The following is a 22,995-nucleotide window of genomic DNA, read 5'->3' as shown; positions in this document are numbered from 1 at the left end:
TATTGAGACTGCGTTAGTAGTAACTGTCTCACTTGCAAGAACCAGGTTGCCTTTCTCAAATAAAACACTTTCAAAGCTGCTATTTTTTGCACAGAAATTTCTAGTTACCCCCCCCAGTAGGGGTCAAACTGGCTGGTTGCCGCCATGTAATCTGAGTTTTAGAGCCGTGACTTAGGACGGCCATTTGCCGGAATATCAAATGGACTTCTTTCCGGCATTAACTCATGTTGCAAACGTAACGTGGAAAGAGAAGATGCTTGGAGGATTAATGATTCCCGAAGTATCAGTGATTTGTGTTCTTTCCTCTGCAGGACAACTCATTCTAAAGCCAAGTCAGAGGCGGCAGAACAGGCGGCTCAGGCTGCCAATGACGAGTCCAACGTTGCCAGATTGGTTGCCAAAGAACTCTCCCCTTCCTTCTACCAGCCAGGTCAGTGGAGATCAGCTTGTTATCTGAGAATACTGCAGAAGAGAATTTTAATATGCATACTAAAAGAGTGTACAACGTGATCTCTAGAGTGTTGATGGCAGCAGTAACTGCAGTATTTTCTCCATAAAGTGTTTTCAAAAAATCGTGGCTTAAAGCAGTGATTTATATGTATTAAAGAAGTCACATTCAAGACAAATCACATGCAACGTCTCCCCTAAACACCACACATGCCAGTGACTGATTCAGCCAAACTAAATGTAGTTCCTCCATATTGTCCATGAGACCGCAAACGACTTTTCCCAATCAGTACCACCAAAAGTGATTAAACAGCACTTTCAATCTAGCCTCAGTTTACCATGGCACACAAAAATGTACGTTGACAGGTGTACCACAGTAAAAACTCCGGGATAGCTTTCATTTTTTATGTAGGCCGTGGTCAAGGCTGGATGGTAAGTGCTCTTTAGTCACTTCAGGTGGTATTGAAAACCTGCTTGTTTCATAGACTAATACTCACATATTGAGACAGCAGATCCTTCACTGAGGCTGTGTTGCATTTGAATGTCTAAAAAACCGAGCCTCTTATTGGGTGAAAGGGCTCATATCAGTTTCATGAGAAGCCTGGTGACACACAGCTGTACTTTCACATAAAAGCACTGGAGCTGTTCAGAAGCCTTTTACCTCCCCGTCACTGCCTGCAAAGAGAGCTGATAGGAATCAAACATGATCCACCTCAGAGTGGGGATAAATCTTCTTCAACTAATCCTGCAAATGGATGAGTCCTGAATCCTTACATGGTAAAGTTAACCAAGCAATAAAGCATCAGCGTGTACCACTTTATTTCCACCCACCAGTGTTCATTCACAAATTAATAATGAAATGTTCAGTGTTGTTCTGGGTCCACGGCCTTAAGCCCCGTTTACACATAGACAGTAAGAACTCCCGGAAGCGTCCCAGAAGAGTTTTTGGCCGTCTTAAGGATCAAATGCCGTTGTTCCCTTCTGTCTGATCATTTCTTAATAACATTTACATTTACTCTGATGGACTACCCAGCAGTGGGGAATAAGTTTCATTACACTAGAAGTCTTTCAGAAAGCGCTGTAACTAGGTTTAAGGATATGATTCCTTCTTTATGTTCTCTAATGCCATATACCAACACAGTGCAGAGTAGCTACCTAAACTCTGTAAGTGAGATAGAGTATCTCATCAATAGTTTTACATCCTCATTGAAGACAACTTTGGATGCTGTAGCTCCTCTGAAAAAGAGAGCTTTAAATCAGAAGTGCCTGACTCCGTGGTATAACTCACAAACTCGCAGCTTAAAGCAGATAACCCGTAAGTTGGAGAGGAAATGGCATCTCACTAATTTAGAAGATCTTCACTTAGCCTGGAAAAAGAGTCTGTTGCTCTATAAAAAAGCCCTCCGTAAAGCTAGGACATCTTACTACTCATCACTAATTGAAGAAAATAAGAACAACCCCAGGTTTCTTTTCAGCACTGTAACCAGACTGACAAAGAGTCAGAGCTCTATTGAGCCGAGTATTCCTTTAACTTTAACTAGTAATGACTTCATGACTTTCTTTGCTAATAAAATTTTAACTATTAGAGAAAAAATTACTCATAACCATCCCAAAGACGTATCGTTATCTTTGGCTGCTTTCAGTGATGCCGGTATTTGGTTAGACTCTTTCTCTTCGATTGTTCTGTCTGAGTTATTTTCATTAGTTACTTCATCCAAACCATCAACATGTCTATTAGACCCCATTCCTACCAGGCTGCTCAAGGAAGCCCTACCATTATTTAATGCTTCGATCTTAAATATGATCAATCTATCTTTATTAGTTGGCTATGTGCCACAGGCTTTTAAGGTGGCAGTAATTAAACCATTACTTAAAAAGCCATCATTTGACCCAGCTATCTTAGCTAATTATAGGCCAATCTCCAGCCTTCCTTTTCTCTCAAAAATTCTTGAAAGGGTAGTTGTAAAACAGCTAACTGATCATCTGCAGAGGAATGGTCTATTTGAAGAGTTTCAGTCAGGGTTTAGAATTCATCATAGTACAGAAACAGCATTAGTGAAGGTTACAAATTATCTTCTTATGGCCTCAGACAGTGGACTCATCTCTGTGCTTGTTCTGTTAGACCTCAGTGCTGCTTTTGATACTGTTGACCATCAAATTTTATTACAGAGATTAGAGCATGCCATAGGTATTAAAGGCACTGTGCTGGTTTGAATCATATTTATCTAATAGATTACAATTTGTTCATGTAAATGGGGAATCTTCCTCACAGACTAAGGTTAATTATGGAGTTCCACAAGGTTCTGTGCTAGGACCAATTTTATTCACTTTATACATGCTTCCCTTAGGCAGTATTATTAGATGGCATTGCTTAAATTTTCATTGTTACGCAGATGATACCCAGCTTTATCTATCCATGAAGCCAGAGGACACACACCAATTAGCTAAACTGCAGGATTGTCTTACAGACATAAAGACATGGATGACCTCTAATTTCCTGCTTTTAAACTCAGATAAAATTGAAGTTATTGTACTTGGCCCCACAAATCTTAGAAACATGGTGTCTAACCAGATCCTTACTCTGGATGGCATTACCCTGACCTCTAGTAATACTGTGAGAAATCTTGGAGTCATTTTTGATCAGGATATGTCATTCAAAGCGCATATTAAACAAATATGTAGGACTGCTTTTTTGCATTTACGCAATATCTCTAAAATTAGAAAGGTCTTGTCTCAGAGTGATGCTGAAAAACTAATTCATGCATTTATTTCCTCTAGGCTGGACTATTGTAATTCATTATTATCAGGTTGTCCTAAAAGTTCCCTGAAAAGCCTTCAGTTAATTCAAAATTCTGCAGCTAGAGTACTAACGGGGACTAGAAGGAGAGAGCATATCTCACCCATATTGGCCTCTCTTCATTGGCTTCCTGTTAATTCTAGAATAGAATTTAAAATTCTTCTTCTTACTTATAAGGCTTTGAATAATCAGGTCCCGACCTCATAGTACCATATCACCCCAATAGAGCGCTTCGCTCTCAGACTGCAGGCTTACTTGTAGTTCCTAGGGTTTGTAAGAATAGAATGGGAAGCAGAGCCTTCAGCTTTCAGGCTCCTCTCCTGTGGAACCAGCTCCCAATTCAGATCAGGGAGACAGACACCCTCTCTACTTTTAAGATTAGGCTTAAAACTTTCCTTTTTGCTAAAGTTTATAGTTAGGGCTGGATCAGGTGACCCTGAACCATCCCTTAGTTATGCTGCTATAGACTTAGACTGCTGGGGGGTTCCCATGATGCACTGAGTGTTTCTTTCTCTTTTTGCTCTGTATGCACCACTCTGCATTTAAGCATTAGTGATTGATCTCTGCTCCCCTCCACAGCATGTCTTTTTCCTGGTTCTCTCCCTCAGCCCCAACCAGTCCCAGCAGAAGACTGCCCCTCCCTGAGCCTGGTTCTGCTGGAGGTTTCTTCCTGTTAAAAGGGAGTTTTTCCTTCCCACTGTCGCCAAGTGCTTGCTCACAGGGGGTCGTTTTGACCGTTGGGGTTTTTACGTAATTATTGTATGGCCTTGCCTTACAATATAAAGCGCCTTGGGGCAACTGTTTGTTGTGATTTGGCGCTATATAAATAAAATTGATTGATTGATTGATTAACGCCAGCACTAGGGGGCGTGGCTTAGTTCCGGCTTTACCGGGAATCGAAAAAATTATTCAACATGTCGAATAATTCCGGGAGCACTCCCGGAGAATTTGCGTGATGACGGAGACAACGCGAACAACGGTGTTTGATTTTTTTTAATCGCCATTTCATCCTGCTCCTTCCTGTAGTGCCGCAGTTTACACCGCCGTAATTGCCGGCATTGTATCCCTAATCAACGCCGTGTAAAACGGCGATAGAGCCCACATCGGCGTCCTCAAGGGTGTTTTAACCGGTGACAGAGGCAGACAAAACGGCAGCGCTAGCGGACAGTACACCGTTCTAAACACCACCTCCCGGTTAACGGTGTTCCAAACGGCCGATAGGCGGCGGTCAGTATAAAAATGCTAGCGCACTGCATGCAGGCCTCTCACTCACGGCCAGCTCCAGATATTTTTGCAGAGAAGCTCCAGTATTCCTCCTAAAAGAAAATTGGCAGTGGCAAGGACTTACCAAGAGGTCTGGTTCAGAAGTAGAGGGGAGGCCTGTAGTGGAGACAGAGCAACACGTTGAGGAGGGGAAAAGGAAGGAGAAGAAAAGGCTGAGTATGATCTCCCTCTGCAGTGACAGACACATGTATTCCTGCTGCTTCAGCCTATTATACTCTGGGGGCGGTGCCTATATGCAAAAGTTCCTGGAGTAACGCAGGATTTGCCTGGATAAAACCAGCGGTACACAGGGCGTTATCGGCGGCAGCAGAACACCGCTGTTCTCACGCATGTCTTAACTTGCGATTGTACAGGATGCAACTGGGTATTAACCCCCGTTGCCTGACGTGTGCCGGATGCTACGGCGTCAAAACACCGCTTTGTTCGGCGGATTTAGCGCGTTTTATCCGCGTATTTGTGGCTAGTATGGCGGTCAAAACGCCGGCGAAATGCTCCGCCCCTTTCCACCGCGAAAACAGCCGGAACTACCGCGAACTTCGGTCTACGTACTACCCACCGACAAAACCATCTATGTGTAAACGGGGCTTGACAGATCTGGACATGTCTCGGAAGAGCTTATGGCATCATGGACTGAGGTGTTTGGTAATACCGATATGGGAACACGTATCACCAGTGCAGGCTCCCAGACTTCACCTCACCCTGACCTTTGTTCAAAGAAAATGCCAGCACAAAGTTTAGTCTTTTTTATTAGTTTGGTTTATTTCAATACCCTTTAGCAATTTGGCTTATATACAGTCCATTTTAATAGCACTTTTCCATCTGATACAGATGCTCCAAGTGCTTTACAATGATACCTCACATTCACCGACACACCTGTGTCAGTGTGCTGCCATGCACACCTGGACCAACTTGGTGATTAAGGACCTTGCTCAAGGGTCCTCTAGTCACAAGAGCCTTCGCCTCTGAGGGCTCAACGTGTCAGAACTTGTGGTGCCCCATATTTTAAGTACAGAATTTAAAATATGTCCATAAATGTAGGTGCAACTGGAAAAACTGGCCATAGCTTAACTTTTTGTGGTTACATCACTAGTCACCGCTTGAGTCTCCTAGATGAGTTCTGGCAAATTACAGTTGAAATTTCATTTGCTATGCAAAAGATTCTCCAGTCAAATTAATAGAAGCCTCTTTCACACAAACAGACTCAACAAGCTCATCAGGAGAGCTGTCTCTGTCATGGGGGGTGAGCTGGAGTCTGTGGTGGAGGTTTTAGAGAGGAGGATGTTGAGGAAACTGCTCAACATCCTGAACAGCACGTCCCACCCCTTGCATGCCACACTGACGCCCTGACAGAGCACCTTCAGCCACAGACAGAGACCACTGAGGTGCACCACAGAAAGCCACAGGAGGTCCTTCCTACCTGTGGCAATCAGACTGTATAATTATACATAATGAACAGAGTCATTCAGTCACTCGTGCAATATTATCGAACATCTTGTGCAAATGGTTACATTTCACAAACGGGGCCTAAAAAGTGTAACAGGGTCAAATGGTCATTTTTTTTCCAAATTCATTATGTACACATGTATCCTTTTCAAATGCAACCTTCTGGATTTAATTATTCCATTTAGTTTTACAGAAAAAGCCAATTTATGTGATATAAATAAATGGAAAATGTATTGGAATTAAAAACGTTTTTGTTGATTTTCTCGGAATTGACCTTTTTTTTTTTTGCAAAAACTAGCATTATTCAGTCAATTTTCATGCAAAATCTATGGAACTGGTGTCAAAATGTTCTGAAGAAACCGTTCTTGCATAATATACCATTTTTAAAGACATCTGGGCAAAAAAATGACTGTTTATTGAATCACAATCACCCCCACTGCCGAGTCCACCCCTGACAATTTTTTCAACAGACCACAAGTTCCTTGATTTATGTCCAGATGTTATGAAATCACTGGAAAGAGAACATCCTGAGCTTTAAAATGACACCAAAATTGTCTTGATAGGTTTTCTCTTCTCCAAAAATTTACATCTGATGTTCATAAAAATTAACCAGAGTGTTACAGGTCCACCCTTTTTGATGCACCAGTATATGAAATGCGACCAAATGTCTTCCAATCATTTCATATAAATTTGTTGTACTTATTGAAAAACAAAACCATTGTTCACTGTTTACTGTTTTGGTACTCTGGGAACATAATTTCCTTCGGGATAAATAAAGTTGATATGATCTTATCTTTCTGAGCTGTCATTAGGATCATTTGTTGTTGTTCAATAATTATGGACATTTTTGTAGCTTTGTTGATCAAAGATCAGCTTATGGTGTCACTTATTCTCCTTTGTAATCCTCCTCACTACCTCCTTTGCACAGGCCCCGAGTACCTGAAGAAGAGAGTGCTGCAGGAGGTTGTGGAAGGCAGTGAGAACACAGACACGGTCATGCATGAGCCGCTGCTCGCTGAGGAGGAACCTTTGCCCACGCCACCCGAAAGCCCGCTCATAAATGAACTGGACAACCTCATGCCGGGCTCCTCCCCCAGCCACACTCCCTCTCCCAGCCCAGCCATCATCCTCAATAAAGAAGACTCCAAACACCTCAGTCCAGGAAGCTGGAATGAAGACAAATCCAGTAAAGGTGACAGCACTAAGAATAACAGTAAACCCAGCAGCAGAGTTGGTAGTCGCCCCATTACCCCGTCATCTTCTGTTTCTGCTCCTACTGTCACTGTTGCTGAAACTGTGGCCCCCTCCGGCAGTCGAGGCCCCTCTCGTTCCCCCAGCCATCACAGCAGCAGGAACGAGCAGGGTTCCGACATGGAGATCAAGCCCCTGCAGAAGTTTGACTCTGAGGCAAAAGCTGCAGACGTCGTTCCTGCTGTTTCTGCCTCAGCGAGGAACAGCCTCATCTCCCCAGATGAAGAAGAACCACCTCGGCCCAAACCTGTCACACCTGAGCCTAAACCTGCTGAACGCAAACGTGAGCAAACACTGTCTGCACACAAACAAGTTCCATCCATTGCTGAGAACATGGTAGAATCCAAAGAGGCAGTCCGGCCTTCGAGCAAAGCTGAGATAAAGCTACCACCAAAACGAGAACCCAGCCCAGCTCCTCCAAAGCCTGCACTGAAAGCTGAATCTAAACCAGTTCCCACACTGGTGGCAGTTGAAGCTGTTGTTGCAAAGTCGGTTCCTAAACCAGCCTCAAAGGCAGAGCTCAAGGTAGCAAGCCCAAATAAAGACCGGAGTCAAGAGTCTTTAGAGCCAGAGGTAAGTCAGTAAAGATCCACCCTGACCGTTTAAACAAGTTGTCATGGTCATCTGTGTGCTATATGCACACAAATCCTTCTTAACTCAATAAATCACACTAAGGCACTTGACACTTAGACCATAGATACTTCAAGAGGAGTAGATGAACTGACTGCATTTTAGGGTTGTTTGATTTGCATATTAATGGAGATGAAGTATTTATTTAATATCCTACCAGTTGTAAGGCCAGAAGAGGGGGTGTACATCCGTGTGTGTACTCGTATGTGTATGTGTATTCCTGCATGCATTCCTCGTGCTTTTTTGTGCACATCATGATTTGCCTCTACTGGTGGTTGGCTCTCACTGCGGTATTGTATCACTTCCTGTTCCGGAGCACAGCGGTGTTTTGCTGTATCTGTTAGCTGTTTAATCTGCGCAGTTAGATTGATCTAGTTAACTAGATAACGATTTGTTTCACAGTGTAATCTTCACGTGCCTTAAGTAAAGCACTCCCTCTGCTGAATCACCTTTAAATTATTTACACATTATTCACTTTGTGTGTTTTTAGGAATCCGCTAGCTTAGTGCAGCTACTAGCTCTAGCTTGGTGGCTTCTCCTGTCTCTCCCGCACTTTTCTGCTCTGGGTGTGAAATGTTTAGTTATTCCTTGGCCTCCTTTAGCAGTAATGGTACTTGTAATAAGTGTAGCTTATTCGTAGCTTTGGAGGCCAGGCTGGGCGAATTGGAGACTCGGCTCCGCACCTTGGAAAATCCTACAGCTAGCCAGGCCCCTGTAGTCGGTGCGGACCAAGGTAGCTTAGCCGCCGTCAGTTCCCCTCCAGCGGATCCCGAGCAGCCGGGAAAGCAGGCCGACTGGGTGACTGTGAGGAGGAAGCGTAGTCCTAAACAGAAGCCCCGTGTACACCGCCAACCCGTTCACATTTCTAACCGTTTTTCCCCACTCGGCGACACACCCGCCAAGGAACAAACTCTGGTTATTGGCGACTCTGTTTTGAGAAATGTGAAGTTGGCGACACCAGCAACCATAGTCAGTTGTCTTCCGGGGGTCAGAGCAGGTGACATTGAAGGAAATTTGAAAGTGCTGGCTAAGGCTAAGCGTAAATTTGGTAAGATTGTAATTCAAGTCGGCAGTAATGACACCCGGTTACACCAATCGGAGGTCACTAAAATTAACATTGAATCGGTGTGTAACTTTGCAAAAACAATGTCGGACTCTGTAGTTTTCTCTGGGCCCCTCCCCAATTGGACCGGGAGTGACATGTTTAGCCGCATGTTCTCCCTGAATTGCTGGCTGTCTGAGTGGTGTCCAAAAAATGAGGTGGGTTTCATAGATAATTGGCAAAGCTTCTGGGGAAAACCTGGTCTTGTTAGGAGAGACGGCATCCATCCCACTTTGGATGGAGCAGCTCTCATTTCTAGAAATCTGGCCAATTTTCTTAAATCCTCCAAACCGTGACTATCCAGGGTTGGGACCAGGAAGCAGAGTTGTAGTCTTACACACCTCTCTGCAGCTTCTCTCCCCCTGCCATCCCCTCATTACCCCATCCCCGTAGAGACGGTGCCTGCTCCCAGACCACCAACAACCAGCAAAAATCTATTTAAGCATAAAAATTCAAAAAGAAAAAATAATATAGCACCTTCAACTGCACCACAGACTAAAACAGTTAAATGTGGTCTATTAAACATTAGATCTCTCTCTTCTAAGTTCCTGTTAGTAAATGATATAATAATTGATCAACATATTGATTTATTCTGCCTTACAGAAACCTGGTTACAGCAGGATGAATATGTTAGTTTAAATGAGTCAACACCCCCGAGTCACACTAACTGCCAGAACGCTCGTACCACGGGCCAAGGCGGAGAATTAGCAGCAATCTTCCACTCCAGCTTATTAATTAATCAAAGACCCAGACAGAGCTTTAATTCAAGCTTGACTCTTAGTCTTGTCCATCCAAATTGGAAGTCCCAAAAACCAGTTTTATTTGTTGTTATCTAATTTAATTTATTTTATTCATTTATATAGCGCCAAATCACGATAAAGTCGCACCAAGGCGCTTCACATAATTCACAACAACACAAATTAATCTAAATTCAAAATTAAAAGCAAGAAAAGCACAGTTAAAAGATAAAACACAGTAGAATAAAAAGAAATTACAAAGCAAACACAAACAGATTAAAAAATTAATGATAAGACAGTCTAAAAAAGTGGGTCTTCAGTCTTGATTTAAAAATCTCCACCGTGTCAGACTGCCGAATAACAGCAGGTAGATCATTCCAAAGAGCCAGACCACGGTAGGAGAAGGCTCTATACCCCACAGACTTTTTGTTCATCCTCGGAACACACAGAAGCCCTGCACCCTGCGAACGCAAAGGCCTCGCAGGTACGTAGGGCTTAACCAAGTCCGCCAAGTAGGAAGGCGCCAGTCCATGAACAATTTTATAAACCAACAATAAAACTTTAAAATCCAATCTGGCAGAAACCGGTAGCCAATGAAGGGATGCCAGAATGGGAGTAATATGGTCAAACCTTCTACTTTGTGTCAAAATTCTGGCAGCAGCATTCTGCACCAACTGAAGTCCTCGAATGCTAGACTGCGGCAGACCAGAAAATAAAGCATTACAATAATCCAATCTAGAAGAGACAAATGCGTGAATCAGAGTCTCAGCATCAGCCATAGACAGGATGGGGCGAATCTTTGCTATATTTCTCAGATGAAAGAAAGCAGTCCTCGTAATGTCCCTAATGTGGAGGTCAAAGGACAATGTAGGATCAAAGATTATCCCAAGGTTCCTCACTTTGTCAGTATGATGTATAACACATGAACCTAGGCTAAGCGCCAGCTGATCAAATTGGTGCCGATGTCTTGCTGGGCCAAGAACCATCATTTCAGTCTTATCAGAGTTCAAAAGTAGAAAGTTGCTAGACATCCAACTTCTCACTGCTGCAAGACAGTCCTGTAAAGATTTTATGTGGACAGGATTTCCAGCAGCTATCGGCATATACAACTGAGTATCATCAGCATAACAATGAAAAGCAACCACGAAATGCCGCAAAATGTTCCCAAGGGGTGCCATATACAGGGAAAAAAGCAAGGGACCCAGAACGGATCCCTGCGGAACCCCAAACTTCATGCCCTTAAAGTCAGAGGTAGTGTCACTGCACAAAACACAATGGGAACGACCAGACAGATAAGACGTCAGCCACACAAGAGCAGTTCCAGTAATCCCGAAACAGTTTTCTAGCCTATCAAGTAGAATATGATGATCAACTGTGTCAAACGCAGCACTGAGATCCAACAACACCAATGCTGTAGTAGTATCCGAGTCCATTGCTCACAGAAGATCATTAACTACTTTAATAAGTGCTGTTTCTGTGGAGTGATGTCTTCTAAAAGCAGACTGCAGTGGCTCAAAAAGGTCATTCTCAGTAAGATAGTCCACAAGCTGCCGTGAAACCACCTTTTCCAGAATTTTAGAGCAGAATGATAGATTTGATATCGGCCTATAATTTTTCAATTCACCAGGATCAAGATTAGATTTCTTGAGTAGTGGTTTAACCACTGCAGATTTAAAACAATTTGGAACAGATCCAGAGTTTAAAGAAAGGTTAACAATTTCCAGCACAGTTGGCCCAAGAATGGGCCAAAGATCCTTAAACAATTTTGTTGGTATAGGATCAAATAAACAAGTTGTGCTTCTAGTAGACATCACGAGTTTCGTCAGCACACCTTGTGAGATACTGTTAAATTCCGTGAATCTAGGTAGCACCTCAGTAGTAGTCCCCAGCTCAGTAGCTGGATACAATGATTCAACCAAAATATGCTGAGATGTGCTCAACCTAATATCTTCTATTTTCTTTTCGAAATACTCCAGAAAGTCCTGTGCTGAAAAAGGAGAACGACCAACATGTGGCTGTCCATGAATAAGAAATCAAACAAGAACTTTGAGTTATGCTTGTTTTTGTTGATAAATTCAGAATAATACGCCTGCTTCGTAGCCAATAAAGCATGCTTATAATCTAAAATAGCTTCACGCCACGCAAGGTGAAACACCTCTAGTTTGGAACTACGCCATTTCCGTTCCAACCCTCTAGCCTTCTTACTAAGGTCACGCAAATAACTATTGAACCAGGGTGTCTGTTCTTTGGGAAGGCGTGGCTTTAATAGAGGAGGCGCAATCTTATCAAGTGTGGTTTTTAGCACTAAATTCAGGCTATCTGCAAGACTGTCTACTGACTGAAATTTCATCAAGCTTGAAGTTAGGATTTCAGGTAGTCTTGCTTCGAGTTCAGTCAAAGTTGAAGGTTTAATTTGTCGCCGCAATGATAGGCAAGGTTGTTGCTCCACTAAACGCGGCAGCGTAATTGTAAACCTAATAAGCGAGTGGTCAGAGACCGCAGATGCAAGAGGCAGGATGTCGATATTTGTGACAGCAAGGCCACGTGCAAGAACCAAATCCAGAGTATTACCACTGATATGCGTTGAACCATGAACGAACTGCTGAAATCCTAATGCATCCATGATTTCCATAAATGATTTACCAAGGGGATCAGAGAGCTTATTTATATGAATGTTAAAGTCACCAATAATCAAAATGTTGTCTACACTAGTTGAAAGACTAGAGATGAACGTGCCAAATTCATCTAAAAAATCAGAATATGGGCCAGGAGGCCTGTAGACAGTGACAATATAACATAGCTGATTTCCAGTTTTATGACCTTGGCAGTACTTAGCATCATGGGCATAGCGGAGAATCAGATGCTCAAATGAATTATATTTCTGACCCCCAACAGTTACTAAAGTAAACCTGGATTTATAAATAAAAGCAACACCCCCGCCTTTCTTCACATCACGTGAAACGTTACTAAAAGTGTACTCCAGTGGGCAGGCCTCATTCAGAGGAAGGACAGCTGTGGATTTAATCCAGGTTTCACATAATCCAAGCATATCCAGACGATGATCCACAATTAAGTCATTCAGCAGCAATGACTTCAGAGACAATGATCTAATGTTAATGAGACCCAAACTAAGGATCTCAGTGGGATCAGCAGGTTTTAATGAGGTCATGCAGAAGTTCTGCTCCTCGGCAGCCAGTGACGCAGCGTGTTTCAACAGCCGGAGGAGCTCAGGTGAAACGCCGCGTCTGAGAGCCCGCAGACGACAGCACCGCCGTAAAAACTCTGCAGCCCGGCGAGAGGCAGCAGCGGGAAGCTGCGGCACAAACGGGCACAGCTTTAGCGGAGCTGGTCCGGTCATCAGTTCAGGAACAGGACGAATCCAGCAGCCTCTCTTGTGCAGCGCGCGCTCCCACGCCCAAAAATATCGTCCATCACAGAGGCGGCGAGGATCAGACCCTCTAGTGAAGGCTGCCAGGTAAAACTTAAGTTTCACCAACAGACCACTCCGCTTTCCACACCTTCTAAAGCGCCTCCTCCGGAGAGGAGCGCAAGGAAAACGGAGCAGGTGGAGCGGGACGTCCACGAGCACAGGTGGCAGAGCAGGGCGGGGCCCTCCAAGCCCGGATCCAGATGACAGCAGTGGCTCATAAAGAGCATTAATGTCCAAGAGAGACTGGCGACCATACACAAGCAAGGCTGAAGTGTCCCGGCAGAACACACAGAGTAAAAACACAGCAACAAATAGCAAAAAACTCGACGAGCGACAGGGCTGACGACATGCCAAACACACAGGCACCATCTTCCTCCATTCCTATCTATCATCCTCCTGGTCGTTACTGTGAGTTTCTCTGTGAATTTTCGGACCTTTTGTCTGACTTAGTGCTTAGCTCAGATAAGATAATTATAGTGGGCGATTTTAACATCCACACAGATGCTGAGAATGACAGCCTCAACACTGTATTTAATCTATTGTTAGACTCGATTGGCTTTGCTCAAAATGTAAATGAGTCCACCCACCACTTTAATCATACCTTAGATCTTGTTCTGACTTATGGTATGGAAATTAAAGACTTAACAGTATTCCCTGAAACCCCCCTTCTGTCTGATCATTTCTTAATAACATTTACATTTACTCTGATGGCCTACCCAGCAGTGGGGAATAAGTTTCATTACAGTAGAAGTCTTTCAGAAAGCGCTGTAACTAGGTTTAAGGATATGATTCCTTCTTCATGTTCTCCAATGCCATATACCAACACAGGGCAGAGTAGCTACCTAAACTCTGTGAGTGAGATAGATTATCTCATCAATAGTTTTATATCCTCATTGAGGACATTTTTGGATGCTGTAGCTCCTCTGAAAAAGAGAGCCTTAAATCAGAAGTGCCTGACTCCATGGTATAACTCACAAACTTGCAGCTTAAAGCAGATAACCCGTAAGTTGGAGAGGAAATGGCGTCTCACTAATTTAGAAGATCTTCACTTAGCCTGGAAAAAGAGTCTGTTGCTCTATAAAAAAGCCCTCCGTAAAGCTAGGACATCTTACTACTCATCACTAATTGAAGAAAATAAGAACAACCCCAGGTTTCTTTTCAGCACTGTAGCCAGGCTGACAAAGAGTCAGAGCTCTATTGAGCCGAGTATTCCTTTAACGAGTAATGACTTCATGACTTTCTTTGCTAATAAAATTTTAACTATTAGAGAAAAAATTACTCATAACCATCCCAAAGACATATCGTTCTCTTTGGCTGCTTTCAGTGATGCCGGTATTTGGTTAGACTCTTTCTCTCTGATTGTTCTGTCTGAGTTATTTTCATTAGTTACTTCCTCCAAACCATCAACATGTCTATTAGACCCCATTCCTACCAGGCTGCTCAAGGAAGCCCTACCATTAATTAATGCTTCGATCTTAAATATGATCAATCTATCTTTATTAGTTGGCTATGTACCACAGGCTTTTAAGGTGGCAGTAATTAAACCATTACTTAAAAAGCCATCATTTGACCCAGCTATCTTAGCTAATTATAGGCCAATCTCCAACCTTCCTTTTCTCTCAAAAATTCTTGAAAGGGTAGTTGTAAAACAGCTAACTGATCATCTGCAGAGGAATGGTCTATTTGAAGAGTTTCAGTCAGGGTTTAGAATTCATCATAGTACAGAAACAGGATTAGTGAAGGTTACAAATGATCTTCTTATGGCCTCAGACAGTGGACTCATCTCTGTGCTTGTTCTGTTAGACCTCAGTGCTGCTTTTGATACTGTTGACCATAAAATTTTATTACAGAGATTAGAGCATGCCATAGGTATTAAAGGCACTGCGCTGGTTTGAATCATATTTATCTAATAGATTACAATTTGTTCTTGTAAATGGGGAATCTTCCTCACAGACTAAGGTTAATTATGGAGTTCCACAAGGTTCTGTGCTAGGACCAATTTTATTCACTTTATACATGCTTCCCTTAGGCAGTATTATTAGACAGCATTGCTTAAATTTTCATTGTTACGCAGATGATACCCAGCTTTATCTATCCATGAAGCCAGAGGACACACACCAATTAGCTAAACTGCAGGATTGTCTTACAGACATAAAGACATGGATGACCTCTAATTTCCTGCTTTTAAACTCAGATAAAACTGAAGTTATTGTACTTGGCCCCACAAATCTTACAAACATGGTGTCTAACCAGATCCTTACTCTGGATGGCATTACCCTGACCTCTAGTAATACTGTGAGAAATCTTGGAGTCATTTTTGATCAGGATATGTCATTCAATGCGCATATTAAACAAATATGTAGGACTGCTTTTTTGCATTTGCGCAATATCTCTAAAATTAGAAAGGTCTTGTCTCAGAGTGATGCTGAAAAACTAATTCATGCATTTATTTCCTCTAGGCTGGACTATTGTAATTCATTATTATCAGGTTGTCCTAAAAGTTCCCTGAAAAGCCTTCAGTTAATTCAAAATGCTGCAGCTAGAGTACTGACAGGGACTAGAAGGAGAGAGCATATTTCACCCATATTGGCTTCTCTTCATTGGCTTCCTGTTAATTCTAGAATAGAATTTAAAATTCTTCTTCTTACTTATAAGGTTTTGAATAATCAGGTCCCATCTTATCTTAGGGACCTCATATTACCATATCACCCCAATAGAGCGCTTCGCTCTCAGACTGCGGGCTTACTTGTAGTTCCTAGGGTTTGTAAGAGTAGAATGGGAGGCAGAGCCTTCAGCTTTCAGGCTCCTCTCCCCTGGAACCAGCTCCCAATTCGGATCAGGGAGACAGACACCCTCTCTACTTTTAAGATTAGGCTTAAAACTTTCCTTTTTGCTAAAGCTTATAGTTAGGGCTGGATCAGGTGACCCTGAACCATTCCTTAGTTATGCTGCTATAGACTTAGACTGCTGGGGGGTTCCCATGATGCACTGAGTGTTTCTTTCTCTTTTTGCTCTGTATGCACCACTCTGCATTTAATCATTAGTGATTGATCTCTGCTCTCTTCCACAGCATGTCTTTTTCCTGGTTCTCTCCCTCAGCCCCAACCAGTCCCAGCAGAAGACTGCCCCTCCCTGAGCCTGGTTCTGCTGGAGGTTTCTTCCTGTTAAAAGGGAGTTTTTCCTTCCCACTGTCACCAAGTGCTTGTTCACAGGGGGTCGTTTTGACCGTTGGGGTTTTTACGTAATTATTGTATGGCCTTGCCTTACAATATAAAGCGCATTGGGGTAACTGTTTGTTGTGATTTGGCGCTATATAAATAAAATTGATTTGATTTGATTTGAACAAATGAGTATCTTGGATGGACAGCACGGTGGCTTAGTGGTTAGCACTGTCGCCTCACATATGGAGTTTGCATGTTCTCCCCGTGTTTGTGTGGGTTCCCTCCGGGTGCTCCGATTTCCTCCCACATCCAAAGACATGCAGGTTAGGTCGATTGGAAACTTTAAATTGTCCGTAGATGTTTGTTTGTCTATATGTGGCCATGTGACAAACCGGCGTCCTGTCCAGGGTGTACCCCGCCTCATACCCTGTGACTGCTGGGATAGTCTCCAGCCCCCCATGACCCAGATTTAGAGTAAGCGGTTGAAGATCAGTGAGTGAGTGAGTAACGGGCGAGTTTGAATTTGAGCATGACTCTCATATAGGATCCCACCTACTTTACTTAATAGAGATGTTATTATTGTAATTTATCCTTTATTATCCAGTGGCAGCCATAGGCTTTTGGTTTTGTTATTTTTTTTGTTCAGTATTGTTTTTTTTTTTATCTCAACTCTAACAATTCGCCCTATTAAGATATCCCATAATCCCTTGCACGCCAGAGAGTCACTGTCGTCAAAACAGCAGAGACAATCCACATGATGACAATTGCAAATGAACATTATGCGACCAAAATGTAATTTTTTTATGCTTTTCATCATGTTAATAAGAGACTGCTGCATGAGACCCTGAAAACTTGCTAAAACAAATATTCCAAATAATCTGTGTTTGATACGTTTAACCTGCGTGGAATTTAATAAACGCAAACCGAATGTCAGACATTTTATATATATTACTCTGGAACAAAGAGGACAAACAGTGTTGTAAAGAACAATAATCAGGACGTTAAAGACCTTCTTCTTTGTCTTTGTCTTTCGGCTGTTCCCGTTAGGGGTCGCCACAGCAGATCAATCGTTTCCATCTCACCCTGTCCTCTGTATCTTCCTCTGTCACACCAACCACCTGCATGTCCTCCTTCAACACATCCATGAACCTCCTCTCTGGTCTCCCTCTTCTCCTCCTGCCTGGTGGCTCTCCAAAGCATATCTCCACCTCTCCAGACTAGACTCAACTTGCTCTCTACTCTCACTACAGATCACAATGTCATCTGCAAACATCGTCGTCCATGGGGACTCCTGTCTGATCTCATCCGTCAACCTGTCCATAACCACTGCAAACAAGAAAGGACTCAAAGCTGATCCTTGGTGTAATCCCACCTCCACCTTGAATGAGTCTGTCATTCCGACTGCGCATCTCACTGCTGTCACACTATTCTTGTACATGTCCTGCACTACCCTAACATACTTCTCTGCCACTCCAGACTTCCTCATACAATACTACAGCTCTTCTCTTGGCACCCTGTCATAAGTCCACAAACAAATCAAATCAATTTTATTTATATAGCGCCAAATCACAACAAACAGTTGCCCCAAGGTGCCTTATATTGTATGGCAAGGCCATACAATAATTACAGAAAAACCCCAACGGTCAAAACGACCCCCTGTGAGCAAGCACTTGGCAACAGTGGGAAGGAAAAAAACACACAATGTAACTCTTTCTGGCCTTCTCTGTACTTCTCCAACAGTATTCTCAGAGCAAACATTGCATCTGTAGTGCTCTTTCTCGGCATGAAACCATATTGCTGCTCACAGATCTTCACCTGTTTTCTAAGCCTAGCTTCCACTACTCTTTCCCATAACTTCATGCTTTGGCTTATCAACTTTATCCCTCTGTAGTTAATGCAGCTCTGCACATCACCCTTGTTCTTGAAAATAGGAACCAGCACACTTTGTCTCCACTTCTCAGGCATCCTCTCACTTTCCAAGATTTTATTAAACAATCTGGTTAGAAACTCTACTGCCATCTCTCCTAGACATTTCCATGCCTCCACTGGAATGTCATCTGGACCAACTGCCTTTCTACTCTTCATCCTCTTCATAGCAGCCCTCACTTCTTCCTTACTAATGTCTTGTACTTCCTGATTTACTGTCACCACATCATCCAGCCTTTTCTCTCGCTCATTTTCTTTATTCATCAGCTCTTCAAAACATTCCCTCCACCTTCTCAGCACACACTCCTCACTTGTCAGCACATTACCATGTACATCTTTTACCACTTTAACCTGCTGCACATCCTTTCCAGCTCTGTCCCTTTGTCTGGCCAATCAGTACAAGTCCTTTTCTCCTTACTTACTATTCAACTTCTTGTACAGCTCGCAATATGCCTTTTCCTTCGCTTTTGCCACTTCTCTTTTTGCCTTACGCCGCATCTCCTTGTACTCCTGTCTACTTTCTTCGTCTCTCTGACTATCCCAAAATTTTTTCGCCAACCTCTTTCTCCTTATGCTTTCCTGGACCTCTTCATTCCACCACCAAGTCTCCTTGTCTTCCTTCCACTGTCCAGATGTCATACCCAGTATTGTCGTAGCCGTCTCCCTCACCACATCTGCAGTACTTTTCCAGTTGTCCAAAATTGCTTCCCCTCCAGCCAGTGCTTCTCTCACCTGCTCGCTAAATTTCACACAACAGTTTTCATCCTTCAGCTTCCACCATCTGATCCTTTCTTGAGCTCTCACTCTCTTCTTCTTTACCTCTAAAGTCATCCTACAAACAACCATCCTATGCTGTCTAACGACACTCTCTCTTGCCACCACCTTACAGTCTCTGATTTCTTTTAGCTTGCATCTTCTATAAAGAATGTAGTCCACCTGTGTGCGCCTTCCTACCACTCTTATATGTTACCCTGTGCTCCTCCCTTTTCTTAAAGTAGGTATTCACCACAGTCATTTCCATCCTTTTTGCAAAATCAACTACCATCTGTCCTTCCCCATTCCAATCCTTGATACCATATGTACCCATTACTTCCTCATCACCTCTGTTTCCTTCACCAACATGCCCATTGAAGTCCACTCCTATCACCACTCTTTCATGCTTGGGCACACTCTCCACCACCTCATCTAACACACTCCAGAAATCTTCTTTCTCCTTCATCTCACAACCTACCTGTGGGGCATATGCACTGATGATATTCATCATCACCCCTTCAATTTCCAACTTCACACTCATCACCCTGTCAGACACTCTTTTAACCTCCAACACTTTTAACATACTCTTCCTTTAAAATGACCCCAACACCATTTCTCTTCCTGTCCTCACCATAGTACAACAACTTGTACCCACCGCCGATGCGCCTGCTCTTACTTCCTTTCCACTTGGTCTCTTGCACACACAATATGTCTATCAATCAATCAATCAATTTTATTTATATAGCGCCAAATCACAACAAACAGTTGCCCCAAGGCGCTTTATATTGTAAGGCAAAGCCATACAATAATTACGTAAAAACCCCAACAGTCAAAACGACCCCCTGTGAGCAAGCACTTGGTGACAGTGGGAAGGAAAAACTCCCTTTTAACAGGAAGAAACCTCCAGCAGAACCAGGTTCAGGGAGGGGCAGTCTTCTGCTGGGACTGGTTGGGGCTGAGGGAGAGAACCAGGAAAAAGACATGTTGTGGAGGGGAGCAGAGATCGATCACTAATGATTAAATGCAGAGTGGCGCATACAGAGCAAAAAGAGAAAGAAACAGTGCATCATGGGAACCCCCCAGCAGTCTAAGTCTATAGCAGCATAACTAAGGGATGGTTCAGGGTCACCTGATCCAGCCCTAACTATAAGCTTTAGCAAAAAGGAAAGTTTTAAGCCTAATCTTAAAAGTAGAGAGGGTGTCTGTCTCCCTGATCTGAATTGGGAGCTGGTTCCACAGGAGAGGAGCCTGAAAGCTGAAGGCTCTGCCTCTCATTCTACTCTTACAAACCCTAGGAACTACAAGTAAGCCTGCAGTCTGAGAGCGAAGCGCTCTATTGGGGTGATATGGTACTACGAGGTCCCTAAGATAAGATGGGACCTGATTATTCAAAACCTTATAAGTAAGAAGAAGAATTTTAAATTCTATTCTAGAATTAACAGGAAGCCAATGAAGAGAGGCCAATATGGGTGAGATATGCTCTCTCCTTCTAGTCCCCGTCAGTACTCTAGCTGCAGCATTTTGAATTAACTGAAGGCTTTTCAGGGAACTTTTAGGACAACCTGATAATAATGAATTACAATAGTCCAGCCTAGAGGAAATAAATGCATGAATTAGTTTTTCAGCATCACTCTGAGACAAGACCTTTCTAATTTTAGAGATATTGCGTAAATGCAAAAAAGCAGTCCTACATATTTGTTTAATATGCGCATTGAATGACATATCCTGATCAAAAATGACTCCAAGATTTCTCACAGTATTACTAGAGGTCAGGGTAATGCGATCCACAGTAAGGATCTGGTTAGACACCATGTTTCTAAGATTTGTGGGGCCAAGTACAATAACTTCAGTTTTATCTGAGTTTAAAAGCAGGAAATTAGAGGTCATCCATGTCTTTATGTCTTACAGACATAAAGACATGGATTTACATGAACAAATTGTAATCTATTAGATAAATATGATTCAAACCACCGCAGCACAGTGCCTTTAATACCTATGGCATGCTCTAATCTCTGTAATAAAATTTTATGGTCAACAGTATCAAAAGCAGCACTGAGGTCTAACAGAACAAGCACAGAGATGAGTCCACTGTCCGAGGCCATAAGAAGATCATTTGTAACCTTCACTAATGCTGTTTCTGTACTATGATGAATTCTAAAACCTGACTGAAACTCTTCAAATAGACCATTCCTCTGCAGATGATCAGTTAGCTGTTTTACAACTACCCTTTCAAGAATTTTTGAGAGAAAAGGAAGGTTGGAGATTGGCCTATAATTAGCTAAGATAGCTGGGTCAAGTGATGGCTTTTTAAGTAATGGTTTAATTACTGCCACCTTAAAAGCCTGTGGTACATAGCCAACTAATAAAGATAGATTGATCATATTTAAGATCGAAGCATTAAATAATGGTAGGGCTTCCTTGAGCAGCCTGGTAGGAATGGGGTCTAATAGACATGTTGATGGTTTGGAGGATGTAACTAATGAAAATAACTCAGACAGAACAATCGGAGAGAAAGAATCTAACCAAATACCGGCATCACTGAAAGCAGCCAAAGATAACGATACGTCTTTGGGATGGTTATGAGTAATTTTTTCTCTAATAGTTAAAATTTTATTAGCAAAGAAAGTCATGAAGTCATTACTAGTTAAAGTTAAAGGAATACTCAGCTCAATAGAGCTCTGACTCTTTGTCAGCCTGGCTACAGTGCTGAAAAGAAACCTGGGGTTGTTCTTATTTTCTTCAATTAGTGATGAGTAGTAAGATGTCCTAGCTTTACGGAGGGCATTTTTATAGAGCAACAGACTCTTTTTCCAGGCTAAGTGAAGATCTTCTAAATTAGTGAGACGCCATTTCCTCTCCAACTTACGGGTTATCTGCTTTAAGCTGCGAGTTTGTGAGTTATACCACAGAGTCAGGCACTTCTGATTTAAAGCTCTCTTTTTCAGAGGAGCTACAGCATCCAAAGTTGTCTTCAATGAGGATGTAAAAGTATTGACGAGATACTCTATCTCACTTACAGAGTTTAGGTAGCTACTCTGCACTGTGTTGGTATATGGCATTAGAGAACATAAAGAAGGAATCATATCCTTAAACCTAGTTACAGCGCTTTCTGAAAGACTTCTAGTGTAATGAAACTTATTCCCCACTGCAGGGTAGTCCATCAGAGTAAATGTAAATGTTATTAAGAAATGATCAGACAGAAGGGAGTTTTCAGGGAATACTGTTAAGTCTTCAATTTCCATACCATAAGTCAGAACAAGATCTACCTTTCTCCTCTCCATCATATCAGCCAGCTCTCTCCCTTTACCAGTCATACTACCAACATTCAAAGTCCCCACTCTCATTTCCACCCTTCTAGTTTTCTTCTTCTCACACTGTTTGTGGAAACATTCTCCTCCTCTTCTTCGTCGTCTTCGCCCAGCAGTAGCCCAATTTCCACCGGCACCCTGTTGGGCAACAGCACCGGTGGTGGACGTTGTTAACCCGGGCCGCGACCGATCTGGTATGGAAATTCGATTCTTAGTCTGCATAGTTGTTTGGCTTGTTTTACGCCGGATGCCCTTCCTGACGCAACCCTCCTCATTTATCCGGGCTTGGGACCGGCACTCAGAATGTACTCGCTGCACACCCCATGTGACTGAGTTAGGACGTTAAAGACCAAACTTCATTTTCTCCCAGAACGACATGAACAGCAAATGATCACAGCTCACAGAGATTCCCATTGAAAATAACGGAGAAACAACCTGAGCTTCTCGCACGTTTACATAAAACAAACACAATAACAAAGTCTAAAATAGTGCCGAGTTGAAAACATCAATTCACTGATTTTAAATTGATTCTCATTTTAATTCCCACAGATTGATCCATACATCCAAAGATCGATTTTTTTCAAAAATAATAAAAATATATATAAATATATATGCACTTATCACCAACATTATAATAGCATGTCTGAAAAAATACACTGCAGTTGGGCTGCTGCGCTGTTTCCAAGGGTGTGCATATTAGCCATTTAAAGGTGTTAATCATGACTA

General features: G+C 42.6%; 1 protein-coding gene across 1 annotated transcript in view; it reads left to right on the top strand.

The window, feature by feature from the left end:
• jph2 (junctophilin 2) overlaps positions 1-22,995 on the top strand; it is a 77,413-nt gene that overhangs the window by 44,890 nt on the left and 9,528 nt on the right. Inside the window, exons 3-4 of the mRNA XM_034173356.1 lie at positions 312-430; positions 6,900-7,795. Coding sequence (XP_034029247.1) covers positions 312-430; positions 6,900-7,795 — 1,015 coding nt within the window. The remainder of the gene's footprint in view (positions 1-311; positions 431-6,899; positions 7,796-22,995) is intronic.

This window comes from Thalassophryne amazonica, chromosome 6, assembly GCF_902500255.1.
Source record: "Thalassophryne amazonica chromosome 6, fThaAma1.1, whole genome shotgun sequence".
NCBI lineage: Eukaryota > Metazoa > Chordata > Actinopteri > Batrachoidiformes > Batrachoididae > Thalassophryne > Thalassophryne amazonica.
This window is presented reverse-complemented; position numbering and strand designations above follow the sequence as displayed.